Consider the following 24,434-nt stretch of genomic DNA (forward strand, 5'->3'; position numbering starts at 1 on the left):
AGGAAGGAAGTCTAGGTGAAAGGAAACACACCACATTCGAAGCTGTCTTAGTTATTCTGCGCTGGTCTGTTTCCTCTCCAGACTACAAGTCCTTTGAAGGCAGGGAGAGGGTTTTGTAACTTCTGCATTATGCACACAGAATGCCCAGAATTGATGGTGATGGAATGACTTCTTGTCTGCTTTAGCCTTTTTGCCTGCCTCCTTGACTTACTGAATTCTTAGAGACATGTTCTTATCTTAAACAGGAGTGTCCAGTCTTTTGGCTTCCCTGGGCCACACTGGAAGGAGAAGAACCATCTTGGGCCACCCATAAAATACACTAACACAATGGTAGCTAATGAGCTAAAAAAAAAAAAAATGTCCCCAAAACTCGTCATGTTTTAAGAACGTTTACAGATTTGTGTTGGGCCATGTTCAAAGCTGTACTGGGTGGCATGTGGCTTGTGGGCCGCGAGTTGGACAATCTTGCTCTAGAATACGTTAATCTTTAGTATTTGGGACTTAGCTTTTCCTGGCTTAAGTCTGGAATGGCTATTGGTATTTCTTTTTACTGCATAGACTCTAGGAATATACTTTTATTTTCAACAACCCCACAAAACTTAATAAAGATAAAAGATTTGGTTAGTCAACAGATACTTTATTGTGTATTTCGGGAAACTCTTTGAAATGCCACTCTCATTTATATAAAGGTCAGATAGATGATTTATGAAGGTAAAAGGTCATATCGATGATCATATAGATAAGGGTCATATTGATGATTCTTATAGTAACAAACAAAAAAATGCACCTGTGGGCATTGAGCTGGTTGCTTAATTACTCGTTGCCCCATTTTTATTATCTCTAAAAAATTATCTCTAAAAATAAGCATGCTCCTCATATGATTGTTATGAGAATTGGACGGAGTTACACATACAGATGCTTAGAACAGTCGTAGGCTCAACAATAGTTGTGCTTTTTATCACACTCGTCTATGGCACCTTAGTGACATGGCAAAGACAACAAATTGACCTGGCAACCTGAGTGGATTGTGGAGGCCTTGGACTCAGATGATTCGTATGCAGCTCTTTGGCAGTGCTCTTGCTTGTTAAAGATTTTATCATATTTTAAACTTTCTCACTTCTGTGTCTGAGAAGAAAACGTGATACACAAAATGTCAACTCAACAAGAGAGTCGGGAAAAGCCATCCTACTGGGAAAGTCTATTTTGTGTCAGTGGAGTTGGGAACGAAGGTGAATGAGTTGGTCTCTGTAGTGACTTGCTCAAATCTGACTGCATGTATTTAGTGGGTTAAGATTGCTGATGGAAGTAGAGCGTTGGGTTCACATGACCAGTGATTGTAAGCAAACAGGACAGGCTGATTGGCAGGAGAAACTGGCGTGATAGTTCTTGTACTTGACTGCTGACTTCCATCTGCTTGGAGCCTCCACCTCCCTGAGAAAGATTAGAATGAATGTCAAGAGAAACATCAAGGCGTTTTCATCGTATGTCTTTCAAAAATAGTAGGATTAGGCAAGTCAGCTTTTTGTTTATGAGGAGACTTTGTAGACTAATTCTTCTTTCTAATACATACAATACTTAATTGTATATATTAATCTGTATTACATAGTTATATTATAAATATCTCATACTTACAAGAGTTGGATGGCTTGACTCTCAACATTTTCCACATTAAAGAAGAGATACCTGAGCAGGGTTTTTGTTTTTGAGACGAGGGTCTTGCTATGTTGCCCATGCTGGCCTTAAACTCCTGGGCTCAAGCAATCCTCCCGCCTCAGCCTCCTGGGTAGCTGGAATTTACAGGTGCACTCGCCATGCCCTGCAGAAGCCGCGTGTGCTGGGGCGCACCGCAGTTCCAGTCACTGTCATTTTAAGGATTGTTTGGAATGCAGAAGAATGGCGTGAGGGAAGTGCATTAAAACACTTACCTGTTTTTAATTTCCAGAAGATGGAATGGAAGGCGGGAGGAGGAAAGGAAGCAGTGTAATGAGATACGCCTTGATATTTCTCTCCCCGGGGAAAGTTTCCCCAGTCGGAAAGATGAAGTATGTGGGATAAGTGAGGGTACTGAGGAGCAACAGGGAGGTCCTGTTTTCTCAAACTGCCCACCTGTGCTTCTCGTGTGGTCTGGGAGCTGATCTGAAAGCTCCTGGGGCTTCCCTGGGGCCTGGCTTGGCAGGGTTGTGGATTGAGGCTGACAGAAGGTGGCAGAGAGAGCACAGCAGACTCTGTAGGCTCTGCAGAGGGAGCCCAGGTGAGGCAGAGCCATCTAGGGAACACAGATGCCCTTTGACAAAGCCAAGCGAGACCAGTCACAGACATAGCCCAAATGCCAGCAAGGGGACCAGGGATGTTATTCTGCAGACCCGAGGAGGCAGAAGGCATTTACGTGCAAGGATCCTAACTGTTCCCCACGCCCCCATCTCTACCCTCCGTGGACCCAGCACCATTTTCAAGAGAGAAGCCAGAGGAGGATGAAGTCATCTGGGAGCTAAAGCGTCCTTATTCAAGAAAGACTGAATACCACTTATCTTAACTTTTCACATTGGACGGAGCTACAAACAAAACTGGACATTTTCATTTTTTTCCCAGCTATCTATACTGGATGATGCCTTAGGAGGTGGGTCAGATTAGTTGCAGACAAAATTTGAAGAATTGCATTTTTCTCTGTCCACTGAAGACAGAATGTGAAATTTTGTGTTCACGTGAGTCACTCGTCAAACATGTTTACTGAATGCCTTCTGCGTCCCATTTCCTGGGGATGCAGAGGTGATGAAGACGAGCATGGGCCCTGTCCTCCTGGAGCTCCTGTAGAATGTTGGAAGACAGAAAATGAACACACACATTTTGTGGAGTGGTATGTGCCATGCAAGAAATAACGTGTGGTGTTAGGGAAAAAGTGAGAATGGGAATGGTGTAGCTAGGGCGTGGTCACAAAGTGCTTCTGTGGGGAAGTGACATTTAAGCTGATGCCTGAGTGACAGTAAGAAGTTAGCAAAGCCTAGGGAATGACATTTGAGGTGAAGGAAAAGTAAGAACCAGGTCTGTGGAGAAGGAACAGAGCTGATGTCTTGAGGAAAGAAGGTCATCATGGGTGGGGTTCAGGAGCAGCAGGAGAGGGGTCATTGATGTCACTGGGGAGGTGGGCTGGCTATGGGGCTGGTTGCAGTGAAGCCATGTGCCTTTGGCCAAGCTGTGTGGGTCTTCAAAATGCTTAGGATGAGGCTGGGTGCAGTGGCTCATGCCTGTAATCCCAGCACTTTGGGAGGCCGAGGTGGGTGGATCACCTGAGGTCAGGAGTTCAAAACCAGTCTGGCCAATATGGTGAAACCCCATCTCTACAAAAATACAAAAATTAGCCGGGCGTGATGGCGGGTGCCTATAATCCCAGCTGCTCGGGAGGCTGAGGTGGGAGAATTGCTTGAATCTGGGAGGCAGAGGTTGCAGGGAGCCGAGATTGCACCATTGCACTCCTGCCTGGGCAACAGGGAGAGACTCCGTCTCAAACAAAAACAAACAAACAAAATATGCTGAGGACAGGCAAACCACAACTTCAAAGGAAACCGCCCGTCTCGTAGATTAGCTGTTTGAAGATGGTGTTTATGCATATTGAATCAGCAATGAGATTTTAGAGCTGGTATCCCTAACTTGGGTCAGTGTTGGGGTCCTAGGAACAATGGAGAATGTCTATCCTAGCAACAGAGGAAGTTGCTAAGGAGAAGTCACTGGACTTGTATTTTTAAACCTCAACCAATCCAGCCCAGATGAAAAATTACTCTGAATTGAGTGTTTGAAGCATAGCTTTTCTTTTTTTGTTGGTTTTTGGTTTTAGATATGACATACATTTCCTTAAAAGCATATTTGTTTTCATTTAAATTGCAGGATGAATTTAATATGTCTAAGGTATAAAATGGGTTTCGAGGAACAGAAGCCCAATTTATATTGCTGTACTTATTGGAAACAGGGCTTCAAATTACAATGGCTCAACTTTCACCCACTGTGCTGGAGCCAACTAGGTTGTAAGTAAAGTATCACCAGCATGTGTCCCTGCTCACGTGCAATTACACCTGCAATGCTCTGCTGTTTCTCTGCACAGCCAAATCATAATCATTCTTATAAGCCTACTTCAAATGGCTTCCTGAATGAAATCGCCCTGTGTCTTTGGCCCCCACTGAGACTGGCAGCCATCTTTGTGCTTTGAATTTCCACATTTCTTGCTCTCTATTGCTGCAAAAATGGAAGCTTATGCCCCTCTCCCTAACCACTACTTTGCAAAATGCCTTCTATCTAGGAGGTGCTCAATAACTGAATGCATTCCACACCCAACAATATTTTAAATCATAAAGAATCCACGGCCTGCTACCTCTCTTTGCATCTTCTCTGATCTGAAAAAAAGAAAGAAACCAACAAGTATTGCAGTCATAAAAAATCCTGACCCATCAGTGTCGCTTTCCCTTTGTGTTGATTTCTTTTGAATTCTTGGATAGAAGTGGATTGCAGATGCTATATTTGGAGACATGCGGTTTGTGCAAAGGAGGGTCTTGAAAAGGCCTTCGAAATGTGTCTGGCAAGGCTAAAATAATCACATTTTGCATTTGCACAGCATTTTCATTGTGTCTGTTTGATTAGGAGAAATAATCAGCCCAAGTGCTTCCCCAATGGCTGAACTGCTTTTGATGTGTCTGTATTCTGAAGGATTATAAAACATCTTTGTAAATATGGGGTAGAGGCCATAGTTGAACTTGAAACTCTTTTGAGGAGCGGAATGTGTGTGTATACACATGCGCACGTGCCTCATGTTACAAAGGCTTTGTAATGACTGCACTGCTTTTCTAGAGATTTTTCTGGGGGCAAAGAGAAAACTACCTTTACGTACTTTTCAAGTACCTAAAACATTAGAAAAAAGACATAACCAACTTCTTAATTCATGTAATAACAGTTTGAATACCTATGTTTACCAGGAAATTTCAGCTATAGAAATTTAACTGGGAGTTGGGATATAATCAGGCTGTGAACTGCAAAAGAACTTCGTTTATATAAGGGCTCAGCACACCATGGCCTGTAAAGTAAGACTGGTTTTTACATTTTTAAAGATGTGTGAAGAAGAAGAAGAAGAAGAGGGAGAAGAGAAAGAAGGAGACTATAAGACAGAGACCATATGTAGCCCATGAAGCCTCAAATATTCACCAACTGACACTTTACAGAAAAATTTGCCAACCCTTGATTTATGTAATCGATTTCTATTTTGCAGATGAAGAAACCAAGGCTCAGATGGTAGCCTGCTTACCTAAGCTCACAAGAAGCAGCCTGTTCTATTAAAGGAGAATTGGATTCAAGTTTCTGCAGATCTGGCTTCTAATCCTATATTTCATTTGAGCTAATATGGTTTTGTGACTGATAATAAGGTTTCCCTTTTGGCTCTATCATTCTAGAGTTCACAGAGAAATGTCTGCAATGCAATTCTAACATGAACTACCTGGAGTGAGGTCAGACTTTACAGGTTAAGGGCACAGTCCTCTAGAAGATTGTCCATGCTTCAACTACCAGCTGCAGGCTCCGGGGTTCCCAGACCACCTGCACATCTGACCAACTGGCTACATATTCAAGGGTCCCACTGCCCCTTCAAAGAACTCCAAAAAATTTTATTACAGTTTTATTACAAAGGACAGAAGTCAGGACCAGCCAATTGGAGACACAGAGGTTGAGGTCTGGGAGGGTCCTGAACATGAAGCTTGTATGTCTTCAAGGTGTGTCTCTTCCTGGCATATTGATGTGAATCACCAACCTGGGAGGCTCCCCTGAATTTCAGTGTGCACAGGTTTCTATTGGGGTTTCATTATGTAGGCATTATTAATTGGATCATTGGTCACATGAATTCAACCTCCATCCCCCTTTCCCCTCCCCAGAGGTTGGAAGGTCAGACTGAATCACCCGGCTCAAACCCCCAACCCTCTAACCACATGATTGGCCTTTCTGGGATGGCTGGACCCCATTCTTAAACCATCGAGCAACCCACCATGAGTCATCATCTTAGCATGAACTCAGGTGTGCACAGAGGGGTCCACCATGAATAACGAAGATGCTCCTATCACTGGGAAATTCCAGGTTTTAGAGGCTGCCTCGCAGGAACTGAAGACAAAGACCAGACATATTATTGCACAACAGTGTCCAAGCCCCGTCTGACTCCACCTTGACTTTTCATTCTGTGCGTGAGGAGCACAGTTACAGCCTGACTGACGTGGGACGGCCTGTCTGACTGGCGATGGGAGGAAGATGAGGGTGGCCTGTGTGACTGGTGTAGGAAGGAAGATGAAGGTATTTGTTTCCAAAGTTTTTTTTTTTTTTTTTTTTTTTTTTTGAGATAATGAAACTTCTTTGCCAGGGAAATGGACTAGATGTGTCTCAGGCATGTTTTGGAGTTTTAAACATTTTGAATTAAGTTAGGGTGAAAATACTGCAGTTTAGAGTTAAGGATTTTGTTTCTGTGTTACTTAAGGCAATGAAACAGTAATAATTTGCCCTAATGTTGACTGTTCTTTTGTGTTTAATCCCTTATTTGAGGTTCTTAACTCCCTGACCTATTTAGTTTATGCTTTTATTTATGTATGTTACATAAAAGTTATTATAAATAAACTAATACATGCATACCTATTATTATAATATTTAATATATTGGAGCAAATTTCAAAAACTTCTCAGCATTTTTCATTTTCTTCCCCAAATCCATCTCCATGGAATTTGTTTATGTAATGGATAGAAACTGGGTGTTGTCCTCACTTTTACCTGCTCCCCTGACAATGTGAGGTCCGCCATTGTCCCTGCTTCCTCGCCAGTGACTTCCACATTCTTGTTGCCACACACACATTCTAATGATGAGGAATCTGAGTCATTCAGTGAAATGAAAAACATGACCAATCGTGTTTAGAAGGTTGAAAATATGAGAATATACATTTTGTACAATGAAGTGAACGAAGTGCATGGAGGAGGCGTCAACCAGAGAGCTAGAGCTGGTGGAAGGTGAGCGGCTGGCAGCACTGGAGCAGCTTAGTGAGCGTCCCTCCCCTTCCACCCCCTCATGCTTCTGTGGGTCACTGGTGTGTCTACTGTAACCGATCTGCTCTCCTCTGCCCTTCCCTGTTCTTCACCTGTCCTCTTACTGTGGTCTCTGGTGGGCATTCTCTACCATCTCTCTCGATTTCCTAACATTCTGTTCTTTCTCCAACCCTGGGCAGAAACTCGGAAGGCAGCAGGAGGAGGACAGGGGTGCTTATCTCATTAGTCTTGCACTTCCCACCCACTTTGGGGCTTCATCAAAACCTGCTGGCCCAGATGTGGCCATGAAAACTTTCCTCTGTCAGATTCAGCCTCCTGGGTCTGGGTTGTGGCATCTAATAGCATCTGTGCCAGATTATCTAAAATCCTGGGCACCTGGTGGTGATCTACAGGTCAATAGGAATTTGTCCTTCCTCTTTAACCCTTCTTGCTTTTCCATCTTATAGGGGAAAACAGGTTCTCTGTATACTGCTTTACCATACTAGTTAAGATATGTGGTTATGAGAAGTTTATAGAATGATCCAGTGGTGGCTCATGGAACCCAAACCCCCTAGTGCAGCTGGGATCTTGGAGAGGACCGGACCTAGGACCCAAAAAACTGTTGGGGCTGTTCTTCATGCAGCTGCCTCATCTCTATCTCAAACAAAATCCTTTCTCTGTCTCCTGGTCCACTCAGAGGTAGAAGATGGCCATCTAGAGACCTGGTGTGTGTACGCTAATAGGTCAGCCACATGCAGCAATGGTCCTTACTAGTTCCCATGTCAAAGTTCCCAGGAGAGAGACCCTTGGTGGCCCGATTTGGACCAAGTAACCATCCCTGGTCCAAAGAGCTGTAACAAGTAGACGGGATTGCACGGTATGGCCCAGCTCGTGGGCTGCCTGGCTTGTATGAGGAAAGAGGTCTGGTTCAAGGGAGACAGACAAGGGAAAGGCTGGTTCAGCCACTGGATAAAGGCACCTACTACATTAGCCTCTTATGTATTCGTTTACGGCCTTGACCTTCCACTGTCTTGTCTGCATTTCCACTTTGCAGGGTGGGGGCAAATGTAGTGCTTTTCTCTTTGCTTCCTCTTGTTCTCTTAGTTCTTTCCCTTCCCTTTGGTTTCTTTCTCAACTAATAGATATTTATCGAACTCCCACTCTCTGCTGACACGGCGCCTGATTATATGGGGGAGGTGTAAGCGTATACTCATTTTATGTGGTGGTATTTGCAAAATGCATTAACTCAGAATTATCTCATGAGTCTGAATTTGAAACCTTAGTCATAATGTGCTTTGCTGTAGATGGTATAATGTTTCCTTAGGCGATATGTTTTCCACAATTTTTTTTGAAAATATTAATGTTTTTCTCTAATACAGGGTTAGGTTGAGATGAGGCCACTGAGGTAGAAAAAATTTATCTGAATTTCAGGGACAGGTGCGGGGTGGTATAACTATTTCTACCTAGAAAATAATCCCCAGATTTCCCCTGCCATGGTATAGAAAGCTGTGTTGGCCTGAAGCATGCTAGGTAGGTAAGTGGTAAGATATTATTCCACTTTATTCTGTCATCACTATTTACTCGTGTCAATACTTTTTTCCATTACAATATTTGTTATCCAACATCTAAATTCTTGTTTGGAAAAGTTATTGTTCCTGTTATTATTTCTATCAGTGATTTTTTTTTTTTTTGTCTCAGTCTTCTTCAAACCTCAGTGGTCTCGTGTTTCTTCCTTTTCTGGTGCACACATTTAAACCTCACCTCCCCAGAGATCTTGCAGAGTTTTTTTTCTTTCTTTTTTTATTTTTGGTAGAGATGAGGTCTTGCTATGTTGCCTAGGGCTCAAACACCTGGGCTCAAGGAATCCTCCCAACTTGGCCTTCCTAAGTGTTTGGATTACAGGCATGAGCCACCGTGCCCAGCTCAGGGTTTTCTTTTGAGATGTTTCTCATGTCCATCCTTTTATCCCATCCTCCATTTAATTCATGCTTTTATCATCTTGCTTCTAGATTGTAGAATTTATTTCCTACCTGGTCCCCTTATCTGAATATTCTCCTCTCCTGCTGTTCCCCCTTTGCCGTCACTGCCGGATGCTCTTCTCTCTGGCTCAGAAATCTTCTGTGGCCTCCTGTGACCTTCAGGATGAAGTTCAAGCTTCTGTGCTTGACATTGAGTCATCCACAGTCTGGCCACAGGCTATTTTTTTTGGTGAACTTCTTCTCTCCTTTTTCCCAGTTTGGACCCTCAGGGTTGATTTGTTTTTTTAGTTGGCCCCAATACCATTTTGTCTGCTTGAGCCTTTGCTTAAGCTCTTCTTGTCCTTGCCCACAATGCCCTTCCCTTTCCTAATCCACACCTCACCCACATTGCCAGGCTCTTCTGTCTGTACTCAGAATCTATTCCACCACCTGCCCTCCCCCAGCACAAAGAAGTTGCTGACCTCTGAGCCTCCTTAGCACCTTTGGGTCCACTGTTAGTCACACACTGGTAAGTAACCAGGGTTACACCTTCATGCCTTAATTGAGGGAACATTTTCGAGGGCAGGAACCTGATCTTTTGTTTTTGTGTTCTCAGCGGCATCTAACAAGTGATCCTGACTGGGTGCTCATCAGCATCACTTAGTGAGCTTGAGAAACAAAACACAGTGACCACAGAATCTGAGAGGGCAGGGCCCAGGAACATTGTGAGAACTGCACTGGTAATACGAATGCACAGGGGAACTGAGAGCCACTAGGCGAGCAATGAACCACTTTGACTAAGCTCTGTTCAGTGAACCCAGCCTGTCCCTACTGTTCTGGAGCTTGGGCTCCTGGGTGCAGTGAGACAGAGCATCCATAAATAAACTCAGGTAATGATGATATCTGGTACTGTGGAGGAAGACAAGGCAGGGTAAGTGGGCAGAGAGAAAAGCAATACTTCCATATAGGCTAGCTTCAAAAATATTCTCCATCTGTCTTACATCAGCAAATGCTCCAACACCTGTCCTTCCCTTATTGCAGTCCGGGCGCCCCAGCTGGTGGGCCAGACAGTCTGGAGAAGGGATTCTTGCTCTCTGCTGCCGCTTGCTGATGAGTAGTGGACCAAGCAGTGTCCAATGGAGCCAGAAAGACCCCTGAGAGTGGGAGGTTGGAGGGAAGGAGGTGAGGGATCATGTCTGAGTGAGGAATAGCCAGGGTACTGTGGGCACACACAGAAAGCAAGAGGAAAACTGGAGTGTGCCTGGCCTGTGACCAGGGACCTGACTTGAGCCCTGGAGCCTGCATCCACTAGGCGTCCCCATCTGGGTGAAGGGAGAAGCCTTAGCCCATTTCAGACTTAACTCTTACTTAATATTCAGAATAATATGTCAGCTTTCAGTAAACGAGTTTACGTTTCGCTTGTCCCTTTCTTAGGATAAAGATTATCACCCTTCTAATCACTTGAAAAAGATGATGTAGCCAAAACTTTCTCCTTCAAAGTGTTTCTCTATGACAGTGAAAAGTATTCTTTGTAACAGGGAAGTGAAGGTTTGCTTGTGTAAGAAGTCAGTTTTTTAATGATGTGTAATGTCCATTTCTTTGACAGTTGGAAAGCATGGCAAGTATTAGAGGGCTAATGTATATTTAAGAAAAACAAGATAAGGCTTCATCTGTAGGGTATTAATTTTTCTGAAAAGACGCCTCTCCTCTGAAGGTCACTTCTCAAGCTGGGCAGCCCCTTCTAACAAAGGATGCTGCTTTAGAGTTGGAGATGAGGTTAAGATCTACGTGCCTGTACCAGTTTCAGTAATAACTGGATCCTTCTCTAGGTCTAGGCTGGAACGTCTCAAGTGAAGGTTATTGGGGGGCGGGTGTTTGGGGCCACCCAAAAAGGCTTGACCCATAGGACTGAAATAAAATACTGAGCTAGGCTGGCTTGCCACGTAGCCACAGAAACAGTAATTTAAGCAATAAAATGAAAGCTCGCTCGCTGGTCCAGAGCTGGGTTGGGACAGCTAGTGTACTCAGTTCTCCAGGTGCCTGTAGGGAGAAGAGCAGCGGATCCCTTGCAGACCATGGTGGGAGCAAGCTCTTCACCTTGGGGTCTGGGAAGCCCATTTTTACTGCCCAGAGGTGTGCTTTCGCCATCTCTTTCAGCGGTGGCTGCTTGCAGGGTGCATTCCCATTGCTGCTGTCTCTGTTCCTAAGGAAGATCAAAGGAGCCCAGAAAACCCAGTTCCAGAGCTCAGTCCCCAGGACTAGAGGGTACGCTCGGCCAGATGGCTGGGGGTGCCGCTGGCCTTGGCGCCCCCGCGCGATCAGCCTCCCCGGCCCCGCACACAGCTTGGGCGTCCAGCCGGGCCAGGGCCCTGCAGGGAGGGAGCGCAGGAGCTGGGGGCGGCTCACCCGGGGCGGGGCTCGCTCCACAAGCGCCGGGGGCCGCGCGGGGCGGGGCGGGGCGGGGCCGGGGGCGGGGGCGGGGCCGGGGGCGGGGCTGCGGCGGCGGCTGCGGCGGCGGCGTCTCCAGGGGGAGCCAAGGTACAGAGGCGACGCCCGCCTCGCCCGAGCATCCTTCCCCGCCGGTGGCCGCCCGCCCGCGGCCCGCGCTCGCCGCCTCCCGCCTGGCGGTTGACTTCTTTGTGTCGTATTCTCTGCCTGCGCCCTGTCTCTGCAGGACCAGTTCGTTCTTCTTTGGGCTATAAGAAGGCGGAGGATGAGATGTCCCGGGCCACGTCTGTTGGAGATCAGCTGGAGGCACCCGCCCGCACCATTTACCTCAACCAACCGCATCTCAACAAATTCCGCGACAACCAGATCAGGTAGGAGAAGGCGGCCGGCTCGCGCGGAAGGCGGTGGAGTCGCAGCGGGGAAGGGGCTCGCCCTCCTGCGCGGGGCTTGGCGGCGCACCTGGCCGGCCCCGGTTCGTCTCCGGAGCCTTCCGCGGCCCCCTCCCCACCCCGCCAGCCCGCAGTGCAGCCCCGCGCTTCCAATGGGCTCGTGCGAACGCAGCCCTCACCGTCCTCTCCTGCGCATCCGTTCTGCGCCCAGCCTGCCTGTGAGCCCTGAGAAGTTTTCCCTCTCATGTCACCGACAAAAATGAGGTCTCTGCTCTTTTCATGCCTGGGCTTCCTTCCCGGAACCCCCTTCTAGCCTTGTTTTAAGCCAGTTGATAGCTCTCTTTAGCAATTTGCAGACCGTACTGTGGGGGACGTGCTTCATCAGGGAATCCCACAAGTCACAAAGACTCACATTCGGTTGTCAGTGGTCCACGACAATTGTTAAGAGGTCTTCATTTGCTGGGAAACTTTGCCCAGAGTTAGCAGAAAGATGGACAGAAGCTAGCGTTTAAATGTCTACTTTTGCTGGCGGCTATGTCACACACTCTGGCTATAGCAGCTTAGTGAATCTTCATAACCTCTTGAAGCGGGCCAGGAGACTGGAATATAAAGATGCTAAATAATGTACCTATAGTCATACAGCTCCTAAATGGCAGACCTGGAAATTGAACCCAGCCCATCTGACTACTAAGGGTAAATTTTTTTTCTGCTGTGCAAAGCTAGTTCTTTAGCACGGGTGTGTGTACATTTTCAAATTTCATTAAACTTTCAGGCTTAAACAACTTTGTATCTGGGAGTGACTTCAGAGGATGTAGTTCTGCGAGCTGCTCAGATCACCGTGCTTGGGTGTAGAGAAGTTCAGTGATTTATCAGGTTACACATAGATTATTGACAAACCTGAGTTCCAATCCAGTGTTCTTTTTGGAAAGACAAAAACTTTGTTATATGTTCAAGTATTCCACTACCGCACTCACACTTGTACAGACGTCTTAGCCTGACATCTTTATGTAGAAAGGTCAGGCTGTTGGACATTATTGGGGTAGAATAATGGTGCATGTTATATGGAGGTGGAATTTTCACTTATTAAAGGGTTATTAGATTATGCAGCTTTATTTTGGGTTTTAAGAATGACAGTTGGGCATATTTTATACTTAAAAGTGTAACTTGGAAGAATAGCTGAGTCCCCATTTCAGAATGTGTGGGCTTCGTTTAAGATACAGACCATCAACCACAGTGAGTTACCACTTCACTAACTAGGCTGGCTCCAATCAAAAAGACAGATAACAAGTATTGGCGATGATTAGGGAACTCGGTACCCTCATGCATTGCTGTTGGGGATGAAAAACGATGGCGCTGCTTTGGAAAACAGTTTGGTAGTTCTTCAGAAGGTTCAGCGTAAAGTTACCATATGACCTAGCCATTCCACTCCTGGGTGTATCTGCCCAAGAGAAATGAAAACCTATGTCCACACAAAAACTCACATACATATATTTCACAGCAGCATTATTATGAATAGCCCAAAAGTAGAAATAATCTAAATGTCCATCATCTGATAAATGAATAAATAAAATGAAGTATATCCGTACAATGGAATACTATTGGGCCGTAAAAAGGAATGAAATATTGTACAACATGGATGAGACTTGAAAGCATTATGCTAAGTAGAACAAGCCAGTCACAAAAGGCCTCATAGTGCATGATTCCATTTATACGAAGTATCCAGAAGAGGCAGATTTATAGAGTTATGAGGTAGATTCCTGGGGTGGGAGAAGAGGGAAAAGGTTGGAGGGACGTGGGAATGACTGTGAATGTGGCTGAGGTTTCATTTTGGGGTGATGGTTGCACAACTCTGTGACTTTACCTAAACCATTTGGAATCCTGCCCTGCTCATATAGTTCCGTTTCTTCACACCTTCTCATATGTGTTTCTATTGAATTGCTTTCAAAAAGGTGATTTTCTAAAATATATACACTGTATAAGGATATGGGAATTGAAGAGCTACTTTTCTTTTTACACTCTAGTGTGTTTTCAAGTTGTATTTTTGCTTAATTCCTATTAATTCCTTTAATTTTGTTATCCATTTGTGTATGCCTAAGTCTGGGAGAATAAAATAGAGACCTTTGTTTTTGTCTAAATTATTTTGTTTTAATGGAAGAGAAAGATTTTTTATTTTTTTTTGTGAGACAGAGTCTTGCTCTGTCCCCCAGGCTGGAGTGCAGTGGTATGATCTCGGCTCACTGCAACCTCCGCCTCCTGGGTTTAAGTGATTCTCAGCCTCCCAGATAGCTGGGATTACAGGTGCCTGCCACCGTGCCCGCTAATTTTTGTATTTTTAGTAGAGACGGGGCTTCGCTGTGTTGGCCAGGCTGGTCTCAAACTACTGACCTCAGGTGATCCACCCGCCTCAGCCTCCCGAAGTGCTGGAATTACAGGCGTGAGCCACCACGCCCAGCTGGAAGGTAAAGATTTTTAAGAGCACTGACAATGGAGCTTCACTACCTGTTCTGTAATCAAGATTGAAAGCTGACCCAGACTGATTGTACTATTAGCCAGAGGGATTCTGAGTGGCTGCCTGCTGTACAGTTTCATTTGTACTGTTTTGAGAGAGGCAGAGTAAGTTGTGGATGTACAGTGGGTTGGTTAGGAATAAAGTAGGCAGTTACCAACTATTCTATTTAAAGCTTTATATAAGTATATAATTGAATTAGTTGAAATATATTACAATTCATAGAATTTCTGAGTTAATGGCTTATACTGTGAACATAAGTTTCTGCGTGCACTGGATAGGGGCTAAGAAATTAAAATGTGGTCCTTGATGTTCTTTAAAATGGCCTTTGAGTGTTTGGTTCACCTTGACTGTGTGTTTAAATAGGAATTACTAATGGTTATCAGTGACTTGTAGTTCTTTAAAAAATTGATTATAGGCCAGGTGCAATGGCTAACCTGTAATCCCAGCACTTTGGGAGGCCAACGTGGGTGGATCACTTGAGGCTAGGAATTTGAGATCAGCCTGGCCAACATGGCAAAACTCCATCTCTACCAAAAATACAAAAATTAGCCGGGTGTGGTGGTGCGTGCCTGTAGTCCCCAGCTATTCGAGAGGCTGCGGCACAAGAATCACTTGAATCCAGGAGGCAGAGATTGCAATGAGCCAAAATCACACCACTGCACTCTGGCCTGGGCGACAGAGCAAGACTCTGTCTCAAACAAACAAACAAACAAACAAAAATGATTATAAAGCTTCTTAGCATTATGGTTTAAGGATTTTAGAAAACGTCGAGCCATGTTATTTTAGCACTTTAATGTTACTGAACTCAAGTTTTATCATAATGATTTTAAAAAATAAGGCGTTTTATCTTGGCCATGAATGTTTGCTAAAAGTTAGTAAAGCTATTCAAAGGAACATTTTTATAAAAGGATAAAGGATTTGTTTTTTAATATAATTTTTCTGGAGAAAAGGTTAATGGTTTTCTTAGAGGCAGGGGCATGGAGAGTTTATCCCAGTTCATTTGCCCCTAAATTGAGCTCTTTGAAAAGAAGGGAGCTCATGGGATAGATGAGGCTCAGGCTAGTCTGCGGACTCAGGGCTGTCTGACTTACCTGAATGTTGTACCCCCTGGCAGGCCTGTCCCCTCTGGAACAGAGTTCTCTCCCCTACTTTCCTCAACCCTAAGCCCGTTTTGGCTTGAAACCCTCTGGATCATAGCAGTTGCTCTGCGCTTGCCTTTCTGGGCAGCTGGCGTTTGACTAGGAATGGGAGTTTGATGCAGAGGAAGGGAGGACAGCGAGGGGCGACATGCTGTCATTCAGGACAGGAATTCCATGGCCCAAGGTTACTGGAATGGAATTGATGTGACTTAAAAAAGAGGGTGGGTCTGGGGAAATGCCTAGAAAGCAGGAGTGAGGTCCCCTCTGGGGTCCACTGTGGCCTTAGCACCCCCAGGGGAGTGCACTGCATGAGAACTCCAAATTCTGGCCAATTCGTTGAATTTTGGGGAGGGACTGTACCATGTATGTAGATGTCTAACCAAACCTTGTTCTTGTTCTTGACACTGAAAGTAACACCAGTGTTTGATCCAAAGCCTGTGGTAGGTTTATTAAGTTTTTCATTATCGAAGCCAATGAATTCAGATGATCATAATGATGGAGAATTATGAAGTAGTCTTTTTCTACTAGGGATTGATTTTCTAGGACCTTAACTATGAGAACAATAACTTTCCTCGTCCTCTAGAAGTGAATAGTAATTAATGGGATTCAATGTTTATGTACATATGTAGGATTATGTGTGTGTCCACCTAACAAGGTCTCCTTTTGCTGAAGTGTACAATCATATCTCCTTTCAAATGTTTTAAAGGTTTTAGTGCATAATTCAGCCATCTAAAGTATACAGTTCAGTGATTTTTAATATATTCATAGAGTTGTGCAACTATCATCACAGTCAATTTTGGAACATTTTCATCACCTCCAAAAGAAATATTATACCCTAGCTATCATCTCCCATCCCTTCCTCCCCCCACCCCTAAGGAACCACAAATTTACTTTATATTTCTATAGATTTCCCTGTACTGGACATTTTGTATAAATAGCATCGTATCCTTTTAAGTTAAATATTAAATGCTTACAAAAGCTCACTATTTAGAGGAAATGGGTGGTGAATTTTTAATTTTATATATCTAAATTTTCAAAAACGTTTAAAGTTAAAATGTTTTTTTCCCCCAGAAAAATCTTGAAATAATGTACTGATCAAAGGAATGAGCAATACTTATGTCATCACTATCAGACATATGTAATCTTTCTATGCGATTATCAGCATGCCATTTGAAATAGTGAATTTCAAAGCCATAGGGCAGTTTTCTTCAATATTTGAAATGAGGTCTTCAAAGCTAGTTAGGAATGTTTACAGTTACTCAGTTTTGAATGACTCATTCATTTCAGGTGGGCGTTTTAGCTAGCAAAAACTTAATTACGGTGATAACTCGAGCTTTGTCAAGTTACTGCATTTCTTCGGGTTGGTTTGCCTTAAAGGAAAATTACTTCATGTAAATTTTTGATAAATTTTTGTTGGCTTTGCCAAGGTAAATTTTAAATAGAGTATTACCTTTGCAGAAAAAGGAATTGAGCACTGTGTGCTAGGTTGGTACAGTATCATTGTTTATAATATTATGCTGAGATCTTAAGTTTTTTTACCTTGTTTTTTTGGTTGTTTTGTTTTAACTTATATTTTAGGTTCAGGGGTATGTGTGCAGGTTTGTTATACAGGTAAACTCATGTCATAGGGGTTTGTTGTACATATTATTTCATCACCCAGATACTAAGCCTACTATTCAATAGTTATTATTATTATTATGATCATCTGAGACAGAGTCTCACTCTCTTGCCCAGGCTGGAGTGCAGTGGTGCAATCTTGGCTCACTGCAACCTCTGCCTCCTGGGTTTGAGCCTCAGCCTCCTGAGTAGCTGGGATTACAGGCATGTGCCACCATGCCTGGCTAATTTTTATATTTTTAGTAGAGACGGGGTTTCGCCATGTTCGCCAGGCTGGTCTCAAACTCCTGACCTCAGGTGATCCACCTGCCTTGGCCTCCCAAAGTGCTGGGATTACAGGTGTGAGCCACTGTGCCCGGCCTCAATAGTTATTTTTTCTGCACCGCTTCCTTCTCCCACCCTCCACCCTCAAGTAGGCCTCAGTGTCTGTTGTTTCCTTCCTTGTGTCCATGAGTTCTCATCATTTAGCTCCCTTTTGTATGTGAGAACGTGTGATGTTTGATTATCTGTTCCTGTGTTAGTTTGCTAAGGATAATGGTCTCCCCTTTAATCCACGTTCCTGCAAAAGACATGATCTCATTCTTTTTTATGGCTGCGTAGTATTCCATAGTGTATATGTACATTTTCTTTATCCAGTCTGTCACTGATGGACATTTAGGTTGATTCCATGTCGTTGCTGTTGTGAATAGTGCTGCAGTGAGCATTGGAGTCCATGTACCTTTATGGTAGTAGGACTTATGTTCCTCTGGGTATATACCCAGTAATAGGATTGCTGGGTTGAATGGTAGTTCGGTTTTTAGCTCTTTGAAAAACCTCCAAACTGCTTTTCACAATAGTTGAACTAATTTACACTCTCACCAACAGTGTATAAGTGTTCCCTTTTCTCTGCAACCTCACCAGCATATGTTAGTTTTTGGCTTTTTCAATAGCCATTCTGAGTGGTGTGAGATGGTATCTCATTGTGGTTTTGATTTGCGTTTCTCTAATGTTCGGTGATCGTGAGCATTTTTTTTCATATGTTTGTTGGCTGCATGTGTGTCTTCTTTAGAAAAGTGTCTGTTACATCCTTTGTCCACTTTTTAATGCTGTTGTTAGTATTTTGTTCTTGTAAATTTGTTTCAGTTCCTTATAGATGCTGGATATTAGACCTTTGTCAGATGTACAGTTTGCATATATTTTCTCCCATTCTGTAGGTTGTCTGTTTACTCTGTTGATAGTTTATTTTGCTGTGCAGAAGCCCTTAAGTTTAATTAGATGGGATCATAATTCTAAAAGAATATTTTTGTCTTAAGGAATAAAAAGAATAAAATAATCTTCAATAACCAATTGGTCCATGAATAGTGGAGAGAGATTATATATGTGGTACTAGATTCAATGTCATTGAGTCCTGTGAGGTTGAAGAATTCTCTAAATGTTTTAATGCTACAGAATTTATGTAGGATCTGGTCTTAATGCACAAGCTGCTTATAGTTTAGCAAAGAAGCAATACCAGCATCCTAGTTAGAATCAAAACTTTTTTTTTTTTTGAGATGGAGTCTCACTCTATTGGCCAGGCTACAGTGCAGTGGCGTGAACTCCACTCACTGCAAACCTCTGCCTCCTGGGTTCAAGAGATTCTCCTGCCCCTCAGCCTGCCTGTAGCTGGGATTACAGGCACCCGCCACCACGGCCGGCTAATTTTTGCATTTTTGGTGGAGAACGAGGTTTCACCATGTTGGCCAGGCTGGTCTCGAACTCCTGACCTCAAGTGATCCTCCTGCCCTTTCCTCCCAAAGTTCTGGGATTACAGGCATGAGCCATGACACCTGGCAGAATCATAACTTTTTTTGATTGATGTAAAGATCATTATCTTAAAAACCAGGTTTACATAATCTCTGGTTTGAGACTGCAGTCTTTATCAAGCTTGGCAAAGGTGAAAGTATTCCTTATCAAGAGTAATTGCTGATGTTGAAAATAGTCTCCAGATTTTCCTTCTTGGTGTGCCGCTTTTGGTTTAGAAGCAGATACACTTGGGTAATTTCCAAGCCAGGCACTGTATTTTCTGAACGTGAATGGCACCACGATCCTGAGTTCTTATTTTGGATGTACCAGCAGCAATTAATGCCACAGAAGAATCTTGTAATGAGAACTGTTATCAGCTTTACACCCCTGGACAAGTCTTTTGAGGAATCCTGCAGATGAAAATATTGGAACTGGGGAAGCTTTGGTGTGGTACATTCCAGGTAACCATTGAATGTGTGAGCTTTCTTGAAGCGTATTTTTAGCAACAGAAAAGCCTGTCAGCATTGGGCTAGTTTTATATTTGGTGTTTCTAAGGAAACAGCAAATGTCTGACAGGACAGACTTTCATGGTGATTTCTTTATCAAGTTGACCCCTGTGTGGGTGGATAATGGAGCCCAGTTTGAATTTGACCAAAGAAACATCTGTGCCATTCCCACTGTTTAAAATAGGTAAAGGCATTTGGTTTGGGAATTTCGGCCAGTAATTTATTTCCCCTCTCTCCTCTTCCCAAATTCTGTTAACTCTTATTGTCTGCTGTGAACTTGGGAGCATTTATGATTCTTGATTAAAAAGAATTAAGCATCAGGATTTGTGAGACAAATTAAAATTCAACCAGAATTGGAAGAGACCCAAGACATGTCAGGTAAGTACTGTGTGGGTCCCTGAATTGGATTCTGGAACAGAAAAGATACATTGGTGGAAAAACTGGTGAATCTTGAATAAAGTCTGTAATTGGATTAGCATTGTGCCAGTGTTACTTTCTTAGTTTTGATAATTGTGCTATGGTGATGTAAGATGCTAACATTGTGGAGAAACTGGGCGAAGGATAGAATTCAGCTCTCTTATTTTAGCAACTCTTCTACAAGTATACAATTTCCGGCCAGGTGTGGTGGCTCACACCTGTAATCCCAGCACTTTGGGAGGCTGAGGCGGGCAGATCACCTGAGGTCAGGAGTCGAGACCAGCCTGGCCAACATGGTGAAACCCCATCTCTACTAAAAATACAAAAATTAGCCAGGCACGGTGGCGGGCACCTGTAATCCCAGCTACTCAGGAGGCTGAGGCTGGAGAATTACCTGAACCCAGGAGGCGGAGGTTGCAGTGAGCAGAGATCGCACCATTGCACTCCAGCCTAGGTGACGAGAGTGAAACTCCATCTCAAAAAAGAAAAAAAGTGTACAATTTTCTCAAAATTAAACAAATCTTAAAATCAACTAGAAATGCTAAACTCTTATTTTTCTGTTGAATACTTTGGTAAATGTTTGGGTCTTTAATTGGAAACAGACACGATTTTGAAGGGAAGATGGTCAGACGGAAAAAGGATCAATATCTTCATATGTTTGTTGTGATGAGTAGATGGGAAAACCCTTGCTCTCTGGGCATCAAGGAATTCCCTATGCTCACAAACAGCACCAAGAGTTTGTTTGCATAATGTCTGATCTAGTTGCTTAAGTTGAAAAACTAGGTAGCAGAGCAGACTGCTCTGTTTCTGCTCAGTTTAGTCATGTGAGCTTCTGTGTGGTTATCCAGAAAGTTGCATCTAAGTGTTTGTTCTACTACTTCTGGCTGAGTCACTCAACAGACAGCAAAAGCTGACTCAGAAATGCTAATCAGCAACCCTTTCAAGAGGGACAATGCTTAGAGAGAACAAAAGGAGAGGTCTGACCATTGTGGGGATGTAGGGATGTTTAACAAAGAAATTTCCTGAAATCCATGAGGTTGGGTTTGGTCATTCAAATGCTGACCCATTCTTTTCTCTTAAATGAAAGCCAGCTCTTCAAAACTGAAATCATATGTTTTTAGCCGGTACTATTTTGTATTAGATGTCAATGATTTCGGGCTGATTTTGGGGTGGCATTAGTCACTCTGATGGATTATTCTATGCATACTCAGTATACGTATAACATATACCATCACTCGAAAGACTTTTGGAGACCGTTGGCAGGTTTCAGCTTAGAAAAGACTTCAGCTTCAGAGTGGACCTAACTCTCATGCAAGTTCTCTGTCTATATCAGTGGTCTCCAAAACTTTTTCATTGGGTGTCCCATTTGTACATCTTTTTTTTTTTTTTTTTCTTTTTGAGACAGAGTCTTGCTCTGTCACCAGGCTGGAATGTAGTGGCGCGATCTCGGCTCACTGAAACCTCTGCCTTCTGGGTTCAAGTGATTCCCCTGCCTCAGCCTCCCAAGTAGCTGAGACTACAGGCGCGTGCCACCACGCCTGGCTAATTTTTTGTATTTTAGTAGAGATGGGGTTTCACCATTTTGGCCAGGATGGTCTCGATCTCCTGACCCCATGATCCACCCTCCTCGGCCTCCCAAAGTGCTGGGATTACAGGCGTGAGCCACTGCACCTGGCCTGTAAAATTTTTTAGCATGAACCTTTGATATTTATATTTTATATTTAAAACACTCGTATACATGTGCTATCATTGTTATTACTGAAGACCCAGTACGTATTTACCAAGATTCTCTGTTAAGAATTGTGGATGTAAATACATATTGTTCAGTCTTCTCTATTATTTTGAATGTTTTTGGCCGATTTGTCAGAGTTAATTAAATTACCCTAATGTTTAACCTAGTAAAATGGTTTTAAAGAGCTTTTACTAGGAATGTAAGTGTCAATTCTGCTGCTTTTTATTTTCTTGTAATTGCATTATTAATAAGTATCATTTCCAATTTGTGGTTTTGTTGCGTGACTCTTAAGCCATTTGTTCTTTTGGGAGGGTTAATTTAGTTTAAATTAGATACAGTGATCCATGACTCCACCTAGCTGGGACCTGGAAATTGAAATGTGTAGTAGTAAGGAGAGAGACAGACAGGGAGGGTGCCACTGTTGTCCCTGTATTAGCTCAGGCTGCCATAGCAAAATACATAGACTGGGGAGCGTAAGCAGGCGTTGGTCTTCTCATAATTCTAGAGGCTAGAAGTCCAAGATCCGGGTGCCAGCATGATCCGGTTCTGGTGAGGGCTCTTTCCTAGCTTGCACATAGCTGCCTTCTTGCTGTGTCCTCACAGAACAAAGAGAGTGAGCAAGAGCAAGAGCAAGAGTGAGAGAGAGACAGAGTGAGAACTCTCTGTCTCTAGTAAGGGCACTAATCCCATCTTGAGGGTCCCACCCTCGTGACCTCATCTAATCCTAATGATCTCCAAAAGGGCCCAACAATAGGATCCCATTACACTGGGGGTTAGGGCTTAACATATGAATTTTAGGAAGGACACAGTTCAGTCCGTAGCACCACTTACCCTTCCCATTTAAGGAGGTTCCTCTCCAGCCACATTACGTAGTATCATGTTGGGACACCAATGTCAGTGCTTTTAATAAATGTTCCTGAAGCTTATTTTTTGAAGGTATATATAAATATAAGTTCTGATAGCCTCTTCCCAAACCCCACTTGGGAGCCACCTGCTTTAGAGTCAGCTGGTTAGGGCCCTCCTTCCTTAGAGGAAACCCATCTGGTCAGACGCAGTCTGACTTTTACTTTAGGCCCCAGGAACTCTGCGACTGATCATAAGTCTTGTTTCTTAAGTAACATTCGTAATCCTACATTTGGTATATGTGAGGTAAGCATTGCAGTCCCTCTCTGTCATTAATTGGGGGTGTGTGGTTAGTGGCAGCACTGCAGGGGTGGGAAAGTAGAAGGATGGGGCAAAGCTGCTGGTAGAGACCAATGGGCCTGAAAGATGAGTAGGAATCAGCCTGGAAACTTGGGTGGGGCTTGGTGGGGAGGGCAGGCCAGACATGGGGAACTCCACGTGCAGAGGTGCAGAAGAGTGTAATGGCCATGTGTGTCTTCCTGGAAAAGATGTGGAAGAAGAAGGTGATGTGGTTTGGCTCTGTGTCCCCACCCAAATCTCATACTGAATTGTAACTCCCATATTTCCTATGTGTTGTGGGAGGGACCTGGTGGGAGATGATTGAATCATGGGGGCGGTTTCCCTCATGCTGTTCTCGTGGTAGTGAATAAATCTTATGAGATCTGATGGTTTTATCAGGGGTCTCCACTTTTGCATCTTCCTCATTCTCTCTTTGCCTGCTGCCATCCATGTAAGATGGGACTTGCTCCTCCTTGCCTTCCACCATGATTGTGAGGCTTCCCCAGCCATGTGGAACTGTAATTCCAATTAAACCTCTTTCTTTTTTAAATTGTCCAGTCTTGGGTATGTCTTCCTCAGCAGCGTGAAAACAGACTAATACAGAAGGGATGATGGACAAAGTGCTGTGAAAGGCCAGGCTACTGGAGACGGGCTGCCGTAGCCAGGAAAAGCTTTTACAGGCCAAGTGACAAAGTGATAGTGCTGGGGTTTGATGTGCATGGCCACCTGCTCTGCATTTAGAATAAGCACATGAGGCTGCCGTCATTGCCCAGGAAGAGGTGCAGGGCTGTACTGCTTGCTGCAGGAGAAGAGAATCACTCGGGGTGGTTAGCAGAGGGGCTGTGAGTGGACAGCACTAGGCAAGTGTGATTCCCAGGTTCCAGTGTTCGTGACGGGGAAGGCGTTGATGCTGCTTCTTGTGTTTCTGAGTTTTGTTTTGAACTATTTTGAACTGTGGGTTGGGGCAAGGTGGTTGACCTCAGAATAGCAGAAAGCCCCTTTCACCCCAGTATGAGACCACCCGGGGAAGCAGAGATACACATATAGGGGGCGACCTCTATTGGCTGCGTCATGAAGGAGCTCCTTCCTCCAGCAAGGTGGGGGCAGCACTGGCTCTGTTGGAGAGACACAAACTTTTGACAGATCTTTCCCTACCTCTAGATCTGTTTGGTGTCAAGATACTCCAATTAGTAAACTGGAAGTAGAATAATGTGATAGCTTATAGCATGGTGAGAATTAGATGAGAACAGCTGGGCACAGTGGCTCACGCCTGTAATCCCAGCACTTTGGGAGGCCAAGGCAGGAAGATGGTTTGAGGTAAGGAATTTGAAACCAGCCTGGGCAACTTAGTGAGACCCCTATCTCTACAAGAAAAAAGTAATTAGATGAGAATGTAGCTGTTTAAGGCCGCACTGTGTAAGAGCTCACAGACTCACATGGAGTTGCTCAGTGCCACCAGTTACCTGGTTATTACGAATGTTCTTCTTCTTTGCCGCTCATTTTGCTCTCCAATTCGTTGATAACCAAAACAATCAATTACAAGCTGTAACTCAGGGAAACGGGAAGTGGACTTGCATCCTACTCTGCCCAAGAGTTATATGTTGCCAAGAGGAGAAATATGCAGGCTGAAGAATCACAAAGTACGTTTTGGGCATTAGGGTCTTTTGTACGTATATATTTTCTAGCCTGTAACTGCTAGGAGCAAGCAGGCTGGACTTCGAGCATAAGGCGAGTCTAAAATGTGTTTG

General features: G+C 43.9%; 1 protein-coding gene across 2 annotated transcripts in view; it reads left to right on the plus strand.

Annotated features, from left to right (window-relative positions):
- The window catches only part of ATP8A2 (ATPase phospholipid transporting 8A2), a 649,217-nt gene that overhangs the window by 92,444 nt on the left and 532,339 nt on the right, over positions 1-24,434 (plus strand). The window contains exons 1-2 of one of the 2 annotated variants that reach the window (XM_025364762.1): positions 11,471-11,524; positions 11,661-11,805. In XM_025364762.1, coding sequence (XP_025220547.1) covers positions 11,705-11,805 — 101 coding nt within the window. In that variant the 5' untranslated portion in view covers positions 11,471-11,524; positions 11,661-11,704. Of the gene's footprint in view, positions 1-11,470; positions 11,525-11,660; positions 11,806-24,434 lie in introns of those variants that run through there. The other variant, XM_025364761.1, reaches the window with a different exon arrangement.

Source organism: Theropithecus gelada, chromosome 17 (genome assembly GCF_003255815.1).
Source record: "Theropithecus gelada isolate Dixy chromosome 17, Tgel_1.0, whole genome shotgun sequence".
Classification (NCBI taxonomy): Eukaryota; Metazoa; Chordata; class Mammalia; order Primates; family Cercopithecidae; genus Theropithecus; species Theropithecus gelada.